Genomic DNA, 20046 nt, shown 5'->3' on the forward strand with positions numbered 1-20046 from the left:
AATGCAATTGTATTACATATACATACATATATATAAACAGTCAAACGTGTCTATAGCCACCGCCCAAGGGAAACACAAAAAGTGGTCTTTGTAACAGGTGGTCTTTGTAGATAGGTTCCTTTAGTACATGTTTCAATGAGAAACCATTTTCAAGAGAAAAAAACAAACGTGGTCTTTGTAGACGTGTGGTCACTAAAGCAGGTTTGACTATATATATATATACATATATATATATATATATATATATATATATATATATATGTATATAAATATATATGCACTTGCGTGTTATTTGGTTGAAAAGTGAAGCATTTCAAAATAACATCTTTATGCATGTTTGGAGCCAAACAAGTATTATACCTTTACTATTACTCATACGCAGCATTATACTGTAGGATCATTAAACACTTGAATATTTTTGTAAGTGAATTACCAATATAACATAAAGGCAGTAATAGAATATTGTAATATTTCATATGGCAATTTATACAAATATTGAAAAACTGGTAATATAAGCAAAATATATATCATATCAAATGATTTACAGTTACATGTATCATAAAAATATAATTTTAACAGTGAGGTTTACTCTACTCTATATAGATACGGTAATGTTATAATTCTCTATCACCATTTAAAAAATAGAATTACAAGCTATTTTTCATATATTTCATAATATCATATTTCATATTTTTCATATACATGGCTCTGCAAGATAATTACATGTCCTGAGATTGATAGCAATCCATTTGTCGGTTCTAATGAGAATGCGTTCACAAGCTATTTATAGGCATTTTTGACCTCATGACCCTAAAATCTCATCAGATCATTGGCTCTGCAAGATACATATGATACACGACCCAAGTTTGGCAGGAATCCATCGGTCGGTTCTTGAGATATCATGAGAACGGGACGTACAGACGTACGGATGGACAACCCCTAAATATAATGCCTCTGGCTACTTTGTAGGGGAGGCATAAACATGTATTTTCACAAGACTACAATTACAGTAGTATCTTTCATGACACAGACAGTGTAATTACAGTCATAGATTGACAGTATCCATATATCTTACAATATAGATTACAATTTGTATCTTTGTACACCAAAAATAAATTGTGTTACATATTCGGTGACAACAGACTAATCTTAATGTAATGGGACAACTTCCAGGGAAAAAAATACATGGGGTCTCGGGGCTAATTAGCCTAAGAAATGCCAAAAAGAGCCCTTGAAAGTCATAAAAGAGCCCCCCAAATTTGCATAGAGTTCAATGCAAAACAAATTAAAAGAGTGTTATTTTCATGCAAGCAAGCTTGAAAAGTAGCCCCGAAGTTTTTTAAACAATTTTTTCCCTGACAACTTCATTAATTGTTTCTCACAACTCGTACAGAAGCTTGATACAACTTTGAATGTTATTCTCAAAATATAGACAGAGTAAAACATGAGGTTAAACAAAGAGGAGTCACATTTTAAAACCACTTGATAATTCAGTAGGTGGGAGATTTGGTGATTTCTCATCTGGGATGATATTAGATTTTCCTGAGTTGATCCTTCAAGCCTTTGCCAATGCTTGTTCAAGATCCTTTATGATGTCATCAATATTCTCTATTCCAACACTGAAAGGAAAAGATAACAAAAAAGGAAAAAATATCAAAATGAAAAGGTTTCAACATTTAAAATCCTTTTACATCTCTTTCAAGTAGAATTAAATGATATTATTACATAATAGAATATAAGGAATTTTTAAGTTAAATCATTTTCTTACATGTTTCTTTTGAAAGATCTCAGGTAGGCTATGTGTGATAGTACACATAATCACAGTCACACAAAAATATATGCCTTAAAACAGAAATTTCTTAGATTGGTTATGATGAATACTTCAACATTTACACACTGACCCCCCCCTCTCTTCCTCTCCTCTCATCTATGTCTTATTGTCTGTCTGCTCTCTATCTCTGTCTCTCCCTCTCTCTTTATCTCTCTCTTCTTCTCTCTATCTCTCTCTCTCACTCTCCCCTATTTGTATATTTTTCTTCCCCTTCTATCTCTTCCCCTCAACATTACTCTACCTGATTCTAACGAGTCCATCTGTTATTCCTCCAGCCAATCTCTCTTCCTTTGTCATTAAGTAAGGACCATGCGTCATGGTAGCAGGATGTTCCACCAAACTCTCTGTGCTTCCCAGGGACACCGCCAAAAGAATGATCTTAAAACTCTGAAAGTAAATGAGGATGTGTATATACCATCAATATGTTTACAAAAATCTCTTCACTTTGAAGACATGTGTTGATGGCAATTAAAAGACAAAATTACATGGAAAATTAAACAAAAAGTGTATCACACTTCACTGTCTATGTCAAGTCAAGGACAACTACCAGCCTAGTTTAGGAAACTGTAACCCAAATATTTCCTGCAAAGACACCCTGGCAATTGTGGATAATGTAATATCTTGTATGGTCTGTTGTCGGTCTTGTTGTAGTGACCGGGGTATTATCTACCTTGCTCCTAAGATTTCAGACAGCTCTAATAATCCTAATCCTCACCTGGACAAACGTCTTAGCAGCCTCCATTCCATCCTTGATATCAAAAGCCACCATCCCACTGAACTGTTTCATCTGTTTCTTAGCCACCTCATGATCAGGGTGGGAGGGCAAACCTGGGTAGTACACTCTGGATATCTGCAGGATTACAAACACAAGCAGATCACAAACGGTGGTCCTGTTCAATAGAGTTTCTTACATCCACTAGTGAGGGCCTTGTTTTCTCTTGAATTTATAATTTGATCCTTACAATTGTCAACCAAAGAACTTTGTGTACAGGTCAAGAAGCTTAGTTTAATATATGGCACTCAAAACTACAGCTTTTTACTGAACCTGGCCAATCTACACTGATGGGTAGGCATGCTCCTGAAGTTCATTTGGACTCTGACCTATGCCTACACAAGGTTGAAAAATTTCACAACAAACAAATGAGTTCCTTTGTTGGTTTTGGTACTACTGTATTTCAGTTATCTACCTTTACTAGGGGTGATAGTGAGCACTAAAAAAAAAAAAAAAAAAAAAAATCTTTTTCAACCCCCCCCCCCCCTTGACTAAAAAAATAACAATTATCAGGCCAGGGGGGTGTTTCATCAAGCTGTTCGTAAAGTTACGCATGACTTTACGAACGACTTGTTTATGAAGTGTCAGACAGGATGCCCAAAGTTTTTTCTGATATTTCCAATAACCTCAATTAAATTATGGCAAAAAAACATACTTTGCATTAAAAATGTTTGTTATAATAAGAATGTCAATCTACATCTGCGCAGTTCAACTTTAGTTGATGTAGTTAATAAAGATTGAGCATCCCATTTGGCTTTTCATATACAAGTCGTTCGTGAACAGTACGAACAGCTTATATGAAACACCCCCCTGCTTTACCAACTGCCTATGGGAGCCGGATAGCTCCTGTATATCATGAGAGAAATCATATAGTCAACAGGTTCACTAACACACCATGTGAATCCTAAACAAATGATACGATTTTAAATGGAACATTGTGGCAGGAAAAAAATGTTGGTGGTATATACCAAGCAGAGATCCTGAATTGAAACTCTGCTGTATGTCATCCCTACCTTTGGATGAGCTTCTAAATACTGAGCGACCCGTAGAGCATTAGAGCTGTGTTTCTCCATCCTCAGTGGTAGAGTACGAATCCCTCTCAGTAAGAGAGAAGCAGTGTGGGGAGACTAAAAAATAGGACAACAGAGGGCATCAATTTAAGTATAATTTACCAATTTCAACAGCTAGAATAAATACCCGTACTTGAAAAGAAAGAACCCTTTTTTTTTTAATGTACGCACCAGAAAAGCAAATAGCAATTTTTAGAAGTTATAGTTCAAGCAAAGACAATTAATCCATACATTTTTGACAAACCGTGGTTCATACTGCAGCAATCACCTCCCCCCCCCCCCCCAAACAAAACAATTATTTGCTATTTACGCTTATGGTTCTATGATGGTATACTACATGTATATTTGAATACGAGCTTGAAATATTATTTCTGTAAAGAGACATGATGAGTTTCATCCATAGGATACAATTTATTTTTATTAAGGTATGCATTTTCGACTCCAGCATGAAATTTTTAGAGGTTTAAAGATTTGAGCAAATTTGCAATTTAGACTGGTCAATTCACATGTACGTGTATGTACACTTGTACAATATATCTTCAATGTAGATCATGAAATAATTTTGTTTGTATGCTCTTTAATCCATAACAGTTTGAATGTTCCTCTTTATGAGGATGATTTTTAAGTCTTCTAACAATATACAAATTATTTAGAGGTGAGTTTTCCCTTTCAACTCCAACATTATTTTGTTTATGAGATGATTCAACGCTCACCATGATATTGCCGACAAGCTTCTGATGCTCACTGAGATAGAAATACAGATCTGGATCGGAAGTACACATGGATCCTCCCATCAAATCACTGTGACCTCCCATGTACTTGGTACTGAGTCGACAAAGAAAGGGCAAAGGGTACTGTATGGGGTTAATATCATAGTAATGAAAGCACAAGTGAAGACGATTATGGAAAAGCACTATACAACATTACTCATATCCAGGGCATATCAGTATCTTTGGCTCGATCCTAAATGGAAAACCCCATACAGATACACGTAGACAAAAAGGTGTTTTCCCCAACATCGTATAGCATGATAGCATTTTTTTGCCCCTTTTTTTTCTGTTTACTTTTTTATTTATTCACTGCCCAGCCTCGATCGATCCAAATGACTAGTATCTGTATACTTTTACCCCTTATTTAAAAAACCAAGCCAGTTTTACTTGAAATTTCTGTCTCTTAATATTTTTCAGAGTAATTAGACTGCATGGACTTCAACTTTATTTGCATATCTGTGGAGTGTTTCACAAAGACTAATATTGACTTAAAGTTGGACGCAGGCCGTTCATGCATGCTCCTGTTTTTTCTCACCATTTACTGGCATTGGTCTCTCAAGAGACATTCAAGTCATGGTAACAAATCTACACTAGAATTTACATTTTTTCATTATTGAAGGAAGAATATTATCTAAAGATCATAATGGTGAGAGAAAACAGTGGCAGGAAACACTCCCCTTAGATTGTTGAGGTCACATACTTCTTGTATGACATTTTACTTCCAAAGAGGGAGCTCAAATCCACCTATCCATACCTTGTATGAACTGCAAACAATGATGATATTAAACATACGGATATCATGGATAAGTTCAAGACATCTTTAAAAATGCATCTCTTTGATAAGAGGTGAATGAATCCTACACACAGGTAGAATATGACTATGCCATGTAGAATATTACAGTTCAGCTTATTTTCTTTTTCCATACTCGTATTTACTTCTTTTTCATTTTCCTACAGCCCGTAATGATGTTAACAGATATATAATATGCTTTACCGTAAATCTCCGTGTATAAGGCGCACTTTTTTGCCACCGAAAAAAATTGAAAGTCGGGGGTGCGTCTTATACACAGGTACAGAAAAAAAGTTTTTTTTTGTTTTTGTTTTTTTTAGTTTCGATTTATGGCGCTATGCCTGGCAATGTCTCCTAGCTCAGTAATCAGTGTGTTGACTCACCACTAGGAAGTTACAACAACACTCAAATTTGTCTGTCATCTTGGTTTGAAAGTAATCTTTCTAATAGATCTCAACATGTATAGTTTATAATAATAATTCCTCAATTTTTTTTCTATAACAAATGGTGTACCACAAGGTTCTATCCTAGGTACTCCATTGTCAGAAATTTAGAGGATGCTATTCATATCATGCATGACTATTGATGTTTGGCATAGAACACAGTGCTTCTGCTAGGTGATGTGATGAGGCTGGTGTGGGATACTTGGTATCATGAAGCCTTAGACTGTTGTTACTATTATTTGTGACAAGTTCAACTGCACCTCGATGTAAAATGAAGGTCCTTCCCCGCGTGGGTTTTCGGCAACAAAACAACAACAAAACAAAAAACGATTTTTTTTTTTTTTTTTTTTTTTTTTTTTTTTTTTTTTTTTTTTTTTTTTTCCCCCCAAAAAAAATAAGGGTGCGCCTTATACACAGGTGCGCCTTATACACGGAGATTATTAAGAAATTTACTATTATTGCTATTTTTCCTGTCTATTATTTCTCTATCCTTGCATTACATTTTTTTCCAAAAAAAGAGACAAAAACATTATAGTTTACCCCTATGCCGTATTGCTCACCAGCTCTGGAAGACGATATCTATGCCAAGTCCCAGAGTATCCTGTAGGATAGGACTGGCAAATGTAGAATCACACATACTGATGGCACCAGGTACGGATTTAGCCAAGTCAGCAAAGGCCTTCAGGTCCAGCAAAGACATGACCGGGTTGGTTGGTGTTTCTCCATAGAAAACCTGTGGTAAAATGTGCAAACTTGTAAATCGATCAATCAAGCGATCGAGATTGGCATAAAGATAGGTTTAGTGACCCTATCGTCTGCTCTAGCTTTCAGCTGTCTCTCAAAGTGATCTGATCTTGAGTTGACCCCTTCACTCCACTATATCATATACTCCTTCACAAACATGATATATCTGTAATATATTTTCTGCAAGGTGACAATTGTATCAGGACAATCACCCCCAGAAAACTACATCCCAATAAAACTACCCCACAGACATTACTCTCTCCCCCCCCCCTACTTTGATAATAAGATGGTTTCAATAAAAGCAGGTGTTTTTTTTTTTTTTTTTTTTTGGGGGGGGGGGGGGTGATTGTCCAATGAGTTAATTTTCAGGGGGGGATTGTCCTTGGGTGAGTGGTTGTCCTAAGGGGGTAATTGTCTGAGGTGGTAATTGTCCTCGGGGGGGGGGGGGGGGGGTAGGGGGTTGTCCTTTGGGAGTAATTGTCCCTCTGGTAATTGGCCGGGGGTGATTGTCAAGGGGGTAATTGTCCTAGAACCCCTCACATGTTGAAACAGATGCACTGTTTTTCCCAAAAGCATGATAATCTAACATGTTTGTTCACGAGTACCTTTAATAAGTTCATGACAGGCCAGTTGACACATAAAAATTAAAAGCCAGAGAGGTCTAGCTTCTACCTTTGTGTTGGGCTTAATGGCTTTCCTGTAGGCATCCAGGTCTCCTGATGGTACAAAGGTCACTTCCACTCCGTAGTTACCAATGACATGCTTCAGGAAGGCATACACTCCCGAATAAACTGGGTCAGGGGCAATCTAAATCAATACCAAAGACCAATGTACGGTGAGAATAAGAGCAACATATAGGAAATTAGGAAGTGTTCTTCTTACGTACCGGTATACCTTCCAGTTAGTGACTTGCCAATTTTACATTTAAGAGAAAATTTGAATAGAAGCGCAGACTGGTAAATGATGAGGATGACTGCGGAAAGTTCCTACATCTATCAGTTCATGAGAAACACAGTAACACTGATTTCTAAACATGCCTATTTTACATCTATCTCAAAATGTATCCAAATATCAATACCGGTATACATGTGCAGTCAAACCTATATATATATATATATATATATATATATATATATATATATATATATATATAAACCACTTACAAGAGACAATAATGGTGGGCTTAATAAGAGGTATTTATGTACAGGCTTCTGAAGTATAGGTCAAATCAGAAACAATTCAAAGGGAAACAAAAATGTGGTATCTAAAGACAGGTGGTCTTTGTATATACATGTGATCACTTTTATAAAAGATGTCACTATATGCAATATTAAGCAATTGTAAACCTAAAGTTTTAGGCCACAAAAGGGCAAAATAATAAGTAGTTATAATAACAAGATCGTGACTATTTCCAAGGTCCATCATTGAGATTTGTATCCTTTCTACACAAGTATTGCTGTACCAGGTACGACTATGCTTTACATACAATATGGTCACCAGTCTTGACGACCGCCAGGATATTGTTGCTGATGGCCGACATGCCACTGGGATACACACAGGCACCAACACCCCCTTCTATCTTGTTGACTGCATGAGAGACCACATCACAGGAATGATTATTACAACGACCATACACATAGCCATCCTAAAGGAGAGGGAATACAAAAGGAAACTATTATTCTAGAAACATATATGATATGTCTGTGATCATTACAGGAAATAATTTTTAACCAATCTATTTATTTTACACAGCCTTGCTGCAGATCTAGCAAATACCAATTAAGACAATATTTGCAAAGTCTTCTGCTGTGAGCAAAAACAGCATTATTACTCTATTTAAAAAGTATCTTATATCTTTCTGGCCCACAGAAGATTGTATTATGCACAAAAAAATACTTTACAGGACAAGGTTTCAAGAAAAGTGTTGATTATATGTTGTAGCTTCAAGAGTGCTTCTGTCAAATCAATGCTACTTAAGTAGTCTGCAAGTGCAGGTTGTCTGTCTAAAGAACAATCACTCCAGTAATATGCCCATACCAAACTCTCTATCATTTTACACAGAGTTCAAGCCCTTCTAGCTCCACACAAACAATATGTATTCCAAAACTAAGGAGGGATTTATCTTCTTGAAAATTCAACCCCTTCTGCTAAGAATATGACATCAACAAACAAACAAATCATCTTAAAAATGAATAGTAACATTGCCAAGGTTGTTTTCATAGACAAAATTCAAAGCAACAAGATAAAAGACCCATTTTTTTTTTTCATTTGAAAGTAAAACTCTTTTCACACCTAGCATTACAGTATAGGGCCCCACTAATCAATTGATGAAACTTCAGCCACTGTAAGACCTACCCTTATATACTTCATGTAATCATCCAGATCCTTGACCTCAAACGTGGTTGCGATACTGATCGACGGTACGACGGGTTTGTTGGTATCTGTACCTCTGAGCTGGGTCTGAGCAGTCACAGCGAGGGTCTCCTTAGTCACACCCTCGGGGTAATCCCGGGTGTCTTCAAAGTTTCGTCTCATGTCTAGCTTCCCATCCAAACCAACAGAAAATGTGGTGGACACTCTGGGCTTAGGCGTGGTCGATTTGTCGGCCATCTTGGATATCTAGGATGCTTTTAAAAGGTAAGATTTTAAATATATGCAAGATAATCTAAGACTGAGTGAAGAATTTCCTGCAAATATTAGAATTTGTGGGTAATAATTTCACCTTAACAAATTGTCATGTGTTAGACAAAGATGTTGATTTTTTATTTCATTCCCTAAATTCACATTTCTTCATTAAAGTATGTCAAAAGAATCAACATTTCTCATTTAACATACTAAACAACGCTCAAAATACACGGGGGCGGTGGGCGATTCGCCCCCGTGAGCCCCACAATCGCCCCCGTCAGATGGTTCACGAGGGCGATTGCAAAATTAAAAATCGCCCCCGTGGAATTATAAAATAAAGATTATCTTTTCTGATATAACTTTAACACAATATTGAGTATCAATTTTCAAACCTTAAACCAATAAAATGAAACTAATTAGATGGCGCTTTCTCTCCCATCTCTATGAGTATTACCGATACAAACAACAGAGCTCGCAGTGCAGCTGTAGTGCGGCCGTCAGCAATGGCTATACTGCGCCGGTAGTACCGGTGTGCACGCTGACGCCCAATATATGCTGGAGCTGGAGACGATCGCGCAAGGACTGAAACATGGAGAAATTTTTCGTTGTGAAAAGTGTGAATCCTCTGAAATCTGGTTATTCTAAAAGATCAGCAAATAATGTAACTTGACCAGTAAATCAATATTGAGAAGAAGATCACCAAAGATGTTGCAGGGGCGGATTTAGGCGGTTTAGGGGTTTAACCACCCCCCCCCTCACCCTTGGGCTGCCGAGTGAAAATGTGTTGTGCATAGAAAAATGCTATCATGTGTCATTGTGTCCAGACCTACACAGTATTAGTAGATGTCAGTAGATGCCAGGAAAACATCACTAACGGGGGTTCAAAATAGCGCCAAAAAATCGCCTCGCCGCTTTGCGGCTCGTCGACGATGCTCCGCATGTTAGTAGATGCCAGGAAAACATCACTAACGGGGGTTCAAAATAGCGCCAAAAAATCGCCTCGCCGCTTTGTGGCTCGTCGACGATGCTCCGCATGTTAGTAGATGCCAGGAACATATCAATTACGGGAGTTCAAAATAGCAACAACAAAAATCGCCTCGCCGCTACGCGGCTCGTGGACGATGCTCCACATCGTATCTGGGTTACCCCCCCCCCCCCATCCTTAGCAAAAAGCTAGATCTGCCCCTGTGTTTTGGAAGGATATGGTAAAAACCAAAAGTAAAGAAAGAATGTAAATAAGGTTGCTCCAAATAATGAGGAGGACATTATGTGCAGAGCGGGAAGAAATGGAGAGAATGTCATTACGGAGATAAAAGTCAATAACAGCTATGTAACAAGTACATTTCTAAGAGGGAAAATGCCGACTTAAATAAATGATAATGATAAAATACCAAGGAATTTAGGAGTTTCATGGGTACCAATTCAATGAAAATTTGTATTAAAAAAAGAGCCCCCGTCGGTACTAAAAGAGCCCCCGTGAGAGAGCTCACGGGGGCTCTTTTTTTTTTGGAAGAGCCCCCGTGGACAAAAAATTAATTTGAGCCTTGATACTAAACATACATTTGTCTGAAACTTACAAATAAGTTTCTTTGAATAATAATTGAAATGAAGTAAATGTTATTCTACAAAAAGCTTTGCAGTAAATTAAATCATAATTACTTGCTATTAAAGTTGCTTATCTTAACTAGTTGAATAGGCTTACGAAGAAATTAATATTTATTTAATATTGAATGGCTTTGAGTGTGATACAAGATATATATTGCTCAAGCTATACAAGTCCAATATTGTCATAGCGAGAGCAATATATATTCTTGTATCACACGAAAAACAAAGCCATATAATATAATTATTATTATCTTTATCAGGCTGACTAGCGAAATAACAAAATTTGACTTACCTTGGTAAATATGGCTTTTTTGTGTGTGTGAACAATGGTTGAAGTTCCCGAATGACTGAACAATACAAACAAAATATTGGTCAGTCATCCGGGTACTGTGCTAACGATATTGAATACACTGATTTATTGTATAGCACTTGGAAGCCTTAGATATATATAAGGCTTCCAAGTGCTACAATAAATCAGTGCATGTATTCAATATCTTTAGCGCAGTATCCGGATGACTGACCAATATTATTTTTGTATTGCTCAGTCTTCCGGGAACTTAAATTCAACTATCGATATCACACAAAAACATAGTACTGGTAGCCATATTTACCAAGGTGAGTCAAATTTTGTTATTTTGCTAGTCAGACTAATATAGATAATAATAATAATTTATGGCTTTGTTTTTGTGTGAAACAAAAATATATTGCTCTCGCTCAGAAAATATTAGACTCGTCTTTGACTCGTCCAATATTGTCATAGCTAATGTAATATATTCTTGTATCACACTCAAAGCCATCCAATCTTATATAAATATCTTTTGATTTTTACAGATGTAACACAAATCGACTTATCGGTGTACTTACTGCAATCATAACTTAAGTTAAGACAAGTTGCGCTTGGATGAACTTTGAAAATCACCTGCCTCAACTTAAATTAATTGATTAATTTACAAAATTTAATAAAGGATATGTATATTCTGATTTTGACTTTTGATCCACAACGATAGCAAGCATCGCTTAAAAATAATAAAATACTTCAGTAAATCACATAAGTAATTTAGCACCATTTATTTCAGAATTTGTTTACTTAATTAAATATAAGTGTCACTTCAATAAACATTACACAATGGAATCAGGAGTCCAGAGTGCAATTTTTCAGTATCTTCTACAAAAATCCCACTCGGTCAAGAGATATATGGTGCACCGATAATTATAAAACTAAAAGCTAGACCCTCTCCTTATTCACTTCACAGCTTCATATGTCATACTTTGTACTATGAACTCTCCAATCATGATTAGCCAAGACAGATGTAACGTCTGGCATGGGATATTATTGTGCAAAAGAACAATTGACAAGTGGACAAGCCTCATCATATGAGGTTGTGCATAATTCATGTGCCAAAAAATATGCATCACATTGACTTTGGGATTTTCAGTCTACTCTACACCATGTAGTGATGTACACAGATAGTTACAGATAGTTATACACAGTTACTTATCCTGTATTTTACCAAAATTGACTTACCTAAACACTTAGAAGTCCGAGGAATATGGAGAACAGATGTGCTTTAATTGTACTAAAACAAGAGACAACCTGATGATGTACGCGTGTGGTCCTGGCGCTGGCTCCGTATCCTGATCCTGTGTATATTGCACTTGCGTTTGCAAGTCGCGAACAAAGTTACTGCCCTTGATCGAGGTCTGTTTACACAGGACCTCGTGAAAGTGGGCGGTGCCCCGTTCGGGAGTGTAATTGGTCAGTCTAAAGGTGCGCTTTGTTTCAGTTTGTTGAGGAGGAGGAGGAAGCGGCGCATGAAGGAGGGGCAAGCGGTGAGGGGGAGGAGCTGATGAGGAGAGGGACGGATGAGGGGGAAGGTACGGACTCCGTATCCGTTACCTTGTTTTCTATTCTGAATGAATAATCATGATCAGAAAGTAATTGATTTACATTTGTTCTTCTTTAAGCTTGATAGTTTTCTATTTTCAGTTTCCATAATACTAATTTTCTCGGGCATATCTCTATTATCAAAGAAAGAAAGCACCTAACAATGAGATTCTGTACTGTACTTTACAATATGGTGATCAAAATTCACTTGAAGTCTAGATCAGCTGACCTTATTATCATTTCCACCCTCATCTTTCTTTCTCTCTCTCCGTCTCTCTGTCCCCTCCTTATAGAGGCCTATATACCCTTCTCCTTTTTAGGTTTAATTGATGTAAATACAAAGTACAAAAGCTACATTTTATTTGTCTTTTCACTAGTTTTAATTTATATTTGTGTGCTTATATTCACTACAAATAATGCAGTCTGGTATTTCTTTTAATAAACTAAATATGTAAGCTCTTGCATAACCTTTTGCCACTAAGCGGATAATTTAGGAAATGTTTTGAGTGTACTACAGTACTGTACTGTATTTAGATCAAATTCAGCTGACCCAAACTATCATCTTCTCTCTCTCTCTCTCTCTCTCTCTCTCTCTCTCTCTATCGGTCTCTCTCTCCCTCTCTCTCTGTCAATTATAATAAGAGATTAATATGTTATCCTTAATATGCTTTCATTATCAAGAAGCCTATATGATTGTGCATAAAGTAAAACTTATAACGGATTTATTTTGTAATGCAATAATTGTAATATTGTTAAAATATTGATGTGAATGAAAAAATTTGTTGAAAGCTTAGTAGGCTCTTGATAAGTAACTAGGTAAGTTTACATTATATCAGAAAATGGAAAAAATTGCTGCAATTTGTCTTTAAAAAATTGTAATTTTTATTTGGGTTTTGGATCTCTTTATTGCAGTATTGAATTCCTGTCTTGAAGTAGATTAGTGTGGATTTCAAACTATATGACAATACATTATAAAATTGCAGCAAAAAAATAAAAACACAAGAATAACCATGAATTTTGTTTATTGCTTTATTTGCATAGAAAACATGTATTTGTATTTGATCATAATGAAAATCAATGTATATACAAATTACAAATGTACATAAAAACAATTTCTCCAGAATAGATCATGAGAGAAAATGTGATAAAATTAATCCCAACTCCTACTGACTATATTTTTCTCATATTTCTTTTCTTAATTTTCTCTTTGAGAAGTGAACATATCCAGGCAATCGATTATCCAACTTTGATTATCAATATAGTGAATATGCATCATCTAGATCATATACCTTCATATAGAAACAGATTCTAAGAAGTTGATCCTCTGAAGGTTGACAGAATAAACATTATCAGTGTCTTTCTTAGTGAAAGGCTTTGTACGGACATGTGAAAATAAAAATTTGAAATACAAGCTGGTCTAGAAATATATTCAAAATCCATTTGCTGAAAAAATATATTCATAAAATGAAGATTCATAACAAATCATCAAACATCCAAAGCTATCTTTCAACAAAACTGTTCTCATCAGGGATTATGATTGACATAGATAGTGTAATGTAGGAGAGAAAAATTGCAGAATTTAAAGAAAATTAATACACTCTAAGGCAAGCATGATGTTTACATATATTTGAAGATAAGTTTTTCAAATATCACAGTTCATATCAACATGATTCTATTTGAATCACACCCTTCAAAAAAGAGCGCTTACATGTTTATTGAGGCTATAAAGAATACAAAACACCAGGGAAATATTCTTGCAACAATACATTTATGAGTAAAGAAGGGTAATGTTTAACATTTTCTTGGCTAGAAGATCATGGATGAACTATTGTTAAGCAGAGAGATTTCTAAAAGTAAACTGAGTGTAATAGAAATAATTATATACCTCACTTAAGAAATACAGCCATCTGATTGGTCGATATTGCAGTCCTGATTTTATTCCCGTAAAGGAACAAAAAATGCCAAAACCATTTAATAGTCCAAGAGTAAAATCCCGGCAAAATTCCAGTTACCGGGAAAATAATAAAATCTTGCTGCGATACCCATTGGTTTACGTGTTAAAATGTTCTTTGAGTGAGCGCGGACATCATACAGTGCTTTTTGTCTGCGATTCCCAACTGATTGAATATTTCAGTCATTTTTCGGGTGGTGATAAACAGACAGTTTATCAGATTTTCTGTGATGTTTTAACCAATCTTTACTTGAGAAAAGGATAAGTTCAGAATTCTTGGTAGATTTTTGTTTGAATTCGGCATATAAAAGGGATATTGACTGCTTTAATATTGATATCTTTATACTTATTAACAGACGTTTCATAAAGAGTAAAATATTCCACATTTGTCTGAAACTCTCAAATATTATTTTTACTGACAGATTACTTTCATTGTCACTCAGAAGCATTATCTATTTGCCATTGAGGATAGATCGGAAGGACCTATTAGGAGAGTCTTACTGCAGAAAGTAATCTTAGGGTGGTATTCCCGAAAGCGGACTAACTTTAGTCCATGGTTTATTTCACTGACTAAATATGGAATGCCTAGTGTCCATATGAATATGTTTTTGAATGATTTAATCTGTCACTAAAATGTAATAACATAATTAATAATATACAGATAATGAATGGTGCAAATATTTTCATGAGTTGAAAGATTAACATTTTATTCAACGAGGCGTCAGCCGAGTTGAATAGAATTACCTTTAATTTTTCAACTCACGAAAATATTCGCACTATTGAACGAATGAAAAACGTTCATTATTTGTTTTATACAACATCGAAGAAGATCTAATAGAATGTTAATCAACAAATTATGCTTTACTCCTTATATTTAAGATAAATTAAAGTTGGAGTCAAGCCTTCTTGATTACATTCAGACTGCCTTTGCGTCAGATACACGCAGGGATACGCGCACGACAGAGAGGTACGCAGTCTGCATATAACCAAAAATGCACAGCAAATATGACCGAAAATGCACGCCCGTGCAATAGAACATCTTTTGAATATCATGTGACCAACAATCCTCCAATCAAATGACAAGGATCTGCGTAGGTGTTGTATAAACAACAATATGACTATGATATAATTATGTTATTATGGTAATTTAGGGATATATCAAATTATTCAAAAACATATTCATATGGACACTTGGCATATCATACTTAGTCAGTGGATTAAACCATGGACTAAAGTTAGTCCGCTTTCAAGAATACCACCCTCATAGTCTGTTGATGGTCCTAAGAAAATCACATTTTTACGCAAAAATCACATTATATTTAAAAACTTCCAAGTGTATCATATATCTTGCCATTGGATGTGATTACAAATTTAAGGTCAGAAATAGAAAGGAAGAAATAAAGGAAGATTAAGTACAGCTTATCTCTCATAATACAGCCAAATACTTGAACCTAATTTTCTCCCGGCATTCCAAAACATCCCAACTGAAAGAAAGACATTCAAATACAGCCTTAAAATGTTTCAAACAAATTTCTAATGAGGATGTTGCTGGGACTATACACAGATGTGCTGTTCATTTTAAAGTTTGTTCCTAACGACAACAACAACAAAATGTGAGGACTTAGGACATGGCTACTGATTCAGAATTATATCTTTTTATTTTCTCTCAGTGTTTCATTTAATTTTTATTAACGTCAAGATTATTTTTTAACCGAACACAATGAAAGACATAAAGTATGATCATACAGTGTATAAAGATAGTGATCTTTAATCTGTTCTCAATGCAACAAAGATTTTACATTAAAACTAAAAATCAAACATCAGTTAACAATATTTGATGGAATATTATCACCATCTTTATCTGGCTTCCTGTTCAGAGAAGTACCTAATTCATTGCAACTGGCAAGCATTAATAGGATGTCCTAAGTATATACTAAACAACTCGATCCATATCGAGAAGCAAAGCTTTCTCTTATGAATGCAAGTAAATAACTGTATTAAAACAAATTCTGCCCTGAAAACAATTGTAAAGACAAGCTAGCACATATCCAAAGAGAGATGGTCATGTGAGTTTTGCTAAGAGATCTTTGTTTGAAGATTAATGTATGCATACTCAAACTACACATGTATGCTAGCATCACATTGTTCATCACGAAGAAGATGCTGTTGCTAGGCAACCATCAAGAGTCCTCCAACCAAAGAACATTGTTTCACTATCTATATAAATGTGGTATTATAACTTGTCGCATGATCAAAGCATAGAGATACTGTTGCTAAGCAACAGGACCCATCATCATGAGAGAGCGGAACTGAGATTGGTTGATTGTGAGATGGAGCGACTCATCCTTCGTACTATATACGTCTTCAGTTTGCCCTTGCCTTTGACTGAGATGATGCCTCGAGTCTCACAGGTAAAACCAAGCTCCATCAGTACATTGGCTGTCTCTTCAGTAACCTGATGAAAATAAAATATAATTATACCATATGAATGAAAGAAAGTAAGTACATTAAAAATGTATGATACATGTACTTGTATCATACATCCAGAAAAGTGGAATATCTTACACTGATTTAATCTTTTTTATTCTGATAGCGATGTTTCTTACAAGATAAACTAATAATTAACAAGATATTTCAACATTTTTCATTATGAATGGTAAGTATATATATATATATATATATATATATATATATATATATATATATATATATATATATATATATATATACAAATTCTTTTCAAGCTATAAATTGAAGAGGTTGAAGACCTACACTCAATCATATTACTAAAAAAAGCATAGAATACTAGAAATAAGAAAGTTTACATGCATAGTCACTCCTCAATAATGTAATAAACAAGGAATCAAATATACTCTTAATATGTTCTGTAATAAAAAAATTTAAGTTGACATTTTACCTGTATTTCACCAATCATTCCTGTAGTATCCATTCTACTGGCTACATTGACAGTGTTTCCCCAGATATCATACTGTGGTTTCCTAGCTCCAATCACTCCTGCTACAACAGGGCCATGGTTGATACCTGTAAATATATCACAGATCGGAATCATAAGTTGTTGCTTTTATATCTTTTTTCTCTACAGTTGTCTTGACATCATATTCTAAAAAATGTAAAAATACACTTTAAGTACAATTTGTATCAGAAATACAAAATGTGTATTCGTAAGTCTTTAGCAACTTCAAAATGACAGAAATTTGACAGAAATCATCTAAAATGGATTGATTTCATCATAAAATAAATATGTCTCTTTCAACGACTTTTACAATATTTGTATCACTGGGATTTGAATGATCCAATATTAAATATATGCATGTATATACTATTTCCAGAACATGAAGATTATAGATACATGGATACTTGGAAAATATCCTTCATCCCAAAAGAACACAATAACTTAAGTTCTCTTTATCATCATTCAAAGGCATCATCATCCATACTTCTCAATTAATCCTTACCTATCCTGAGCTTGAAGTCATTGAATGCCTGTTTGTTCAACTGCTCCAGTTTATCCTGTAGAGCCATAGCAAACTCAGTAAGGACGCCTACATAGTAGAGAGACTGCTTGGTACTGACTCCTGACTCTGGTTGCTTCAGGCCAGCTGCAGACATGTATGTACTACCAATGGTCTTGATCTTCTCTACGCAGCTGTACTTTGGCTTGGACAGAAGCTGAAATGTAATTAGAAAATAAATATCATGAAATGTATTCTAGGATTATACTTTAGAGAATGAACATTTTTTGTCACTCAACATAGCATTACTCTACAGAAGTGAGGTAAAAAAGGGAGAATTACAATTTACTTATATGAGCACAAAACTATATAAATTACAGTACCGGTATTGAATACTTTGAAGTATTCACTCATTTGAGAACTGGACAGAGCCTACAATAATCAGATTTAAAAAAATTAATCACAAGAAACAATACAAGAGCAACTGAAATCCAACCCGATATCCTCATGTTTCATGAATTATATCTGACAATACACTGTAGAAACTTAACAACAATTGTTTAAAAAGCCTTGCAGAGACTTGTTAAAGTATGCAACTTAAGTACCAATACACACCTCATCGAAGTCTGCGATTATCTCGTTGAGTAGTCTTAGACACTCTAGGCCCTCGTTGTTAACGTCTGTCTCAGTGTAAAACTCCTTGAAGTTTGGAATAGAGGCAAACATCACTGCTATCAGGTTATATGACTGGTGGTAGAGCTCCTATCAAAAGAGAAATGTAAACAAAATAAAGAATAAAATATTCGAAATTTATAGGTTTCCTGGAAGTATTTCATTTTCATTTGTGTAAGATGTTAATTTCATTCTTATTTGTCTTTTACCCTATGAATAATTTATCAGATGGACAGCTGTCTACTCTTATAATTATAACTTGTGTTTAAATCCCACCACGCCATCAGTACCGGTATATGATATCATAATGCCACTGCTGCAACCAGCATATGATCTTTACAATTTCACTGGTGACACCGGTTTCTAACTTTATATTCCCATTCCAGCCACCAGTTTATGATTTTTATAATCCCATTGCTGCCACCAATATTTTTTTCAACCCCATATAAACATTTGATAATCCAACTGCTACCATCTGTTTCTATATGGTATTTTTTCACAATAACTTATTTTTAAATGGCTGTAGAGTTTAGTCCATTTTCTACAGAGTTTATTATTTTGGTTAACAATTCATACTATTTGTAACTTTTATAATGGGGTGTAACTTTATATAATATATGTGCATGTGAGTGATGACACAAATGATGAAGCAAAAGATGAAGCAAATGATGGAGCAACTTAATGAGCAAATTAAAGAAATACGGCAAAACAGTTTTATTTTTTGCAAACTGATTTCAAATTTGAGCATACAGGAGATCATACATAATCAAGCCTGGATATTCATCAATGAGCTTACAGTGGTCTTCGATAGCAGGTATCAGATTCTTATAGATACAGGTTTAGATCATCATGTTATCATTTCTCTTCAAATACATGCCATACTGGGATCAACAACCAGAAACAACTGACATTTCTAAAGGGAACAAGTAAAATGAAGAAGTCTATAGCAGTAACAGTGATCAATGCTGAAACAAACAACAACAACAAACAAACAATAATAAATTACTATGACAAAATAAAACGAGTCAAATTAAAAGAACAGTAAATTCATCTGAACAGTGAAAGCACAGGGACATCTAAAGTATAGTTGTCGCTGCCACTCATATTCTCAAGCTGAAAAGTATGCATGTGTACGAACACAAAAACAAAACGATAAATATAGCAAACAATATCCATGTTTCTTTCACACATGTAGGCACACCAACATAAAGAAAAAAGGAGAGAAATACATCCATGCTGATACAGACTAGCACACATCTTTCAATCTCTCCACGTAAACAGAATTAATTAAGGGGGTGGAGATTGAGAAATATATAGATCCCATATGAAGGCTATTTAGAAGAGATAGGAAGGAAAAATATAAAATCATACAAAATGAACAAAAATAATCAATTTATAATATCTACATAATTACA

General features: G+C 35.0%; 2 protein-coding genes across 4 annotated transcripts in view; both read right to left on the bottom strand.

Moving 5' to 3' along the window:
- Positions 1-903: 903 nt before the first annotated feature.
- On the bottom strand, positions 904-9074 carry LOC575117 (L-methionine gamma-lyase). The gene is made up of 9 exons (XM_030976002.1): positions 8776-9074; positions 7907-8065; positions 7093-7227; positions 6237-6409; positions 4387-4498; positions 3617-3730; positions 2547-2681; positions 2073-2218; positions 904-1619 (listed from the first exon to the last, which is right to left on the bottom strand). The coding sequence occupies exons 1-9, from the start codon at positions 9028-9030 to the stop codon at positions 1556-1558; spliced, it is 1293 nt and encodes a 430-aa protein (XP_030831862.1). The 5' UTR covers positions 9031-9074; the 3' UTR covers positions 904-1555.
- A 6637-nt stretch (positions 9075-15711) lies between these two features.
- The window catches only part of LOC575180 (adenylate cyclase type 2), a 37756-nt gene continuing 33421 nt past the window's right edge, over positions 15712-20046 (bottom strand). For all 3 annotated transcript variants that reach the window (XM_030975738.1, XM_030975739.1, XM_030975737.1), the window contains 4 exons: positions 18575-18721; positions 17963-18176; positions 17404-17528; positions 15712-16941 (listed from right to left, as the gene is read on the bottom strand). In XM_030975738.1, coding sequence (XP_030831598.1) covers positions 16780-16941; positions 17404-17528; positions 17963-18176; positions 18575-18721 — 648 coding nt within the window. In that variant the 3' untranslated portion in view covers positions 15712-16779. The remainder of the gene's footprint in view (positions 16942-17403; positions 17529-17962; positions 18177-18574; positions 18722-20046) is intronic.

The sequence above is a fragment of the Strongylocentrotus purpuratus genome, unplaced genomic scaffold, assembly GCF_000002235.5.
Source record: "Strongylocentrotus purpuratus isolate Spur 01 unplaced genomic scaffold, Spur_5.0 spur5_scaffold_8, whole genome shotgun sequence".
NCBI lineage: Eukaryota > Metazoa > Echinodermata > Echinoidea > Camarodonta > Strongylocentrotidae > Strongylocentrotus > Strongylocentrotus purpuratus.

Excerpts from the sequence above, each read along its gene's own strand:
- LOC575117 (XM_030976002.1), bottom strand. The coding sequence starts at position 9,030 with ATGGCCGACAAATCGACCACGCCTAAGCCCAGAGTGTCCACCACATTT. Across the intron at positions 2,682-3,616 it reads ATTTAGAAGCTCATCCAAAG|ATATCCAGAGTGTACTACCC; the intron begins GTAGGGATGACA and ends GTAATCCTGCAG. Across the intron at positions 1,620-2,072 it reads GATGGACTCGTTAGAATCAG|TGTTGGAATAGAGAATATTG; the intron begins GTAGAGTAATGT and ends TTTTCCTTTCAG.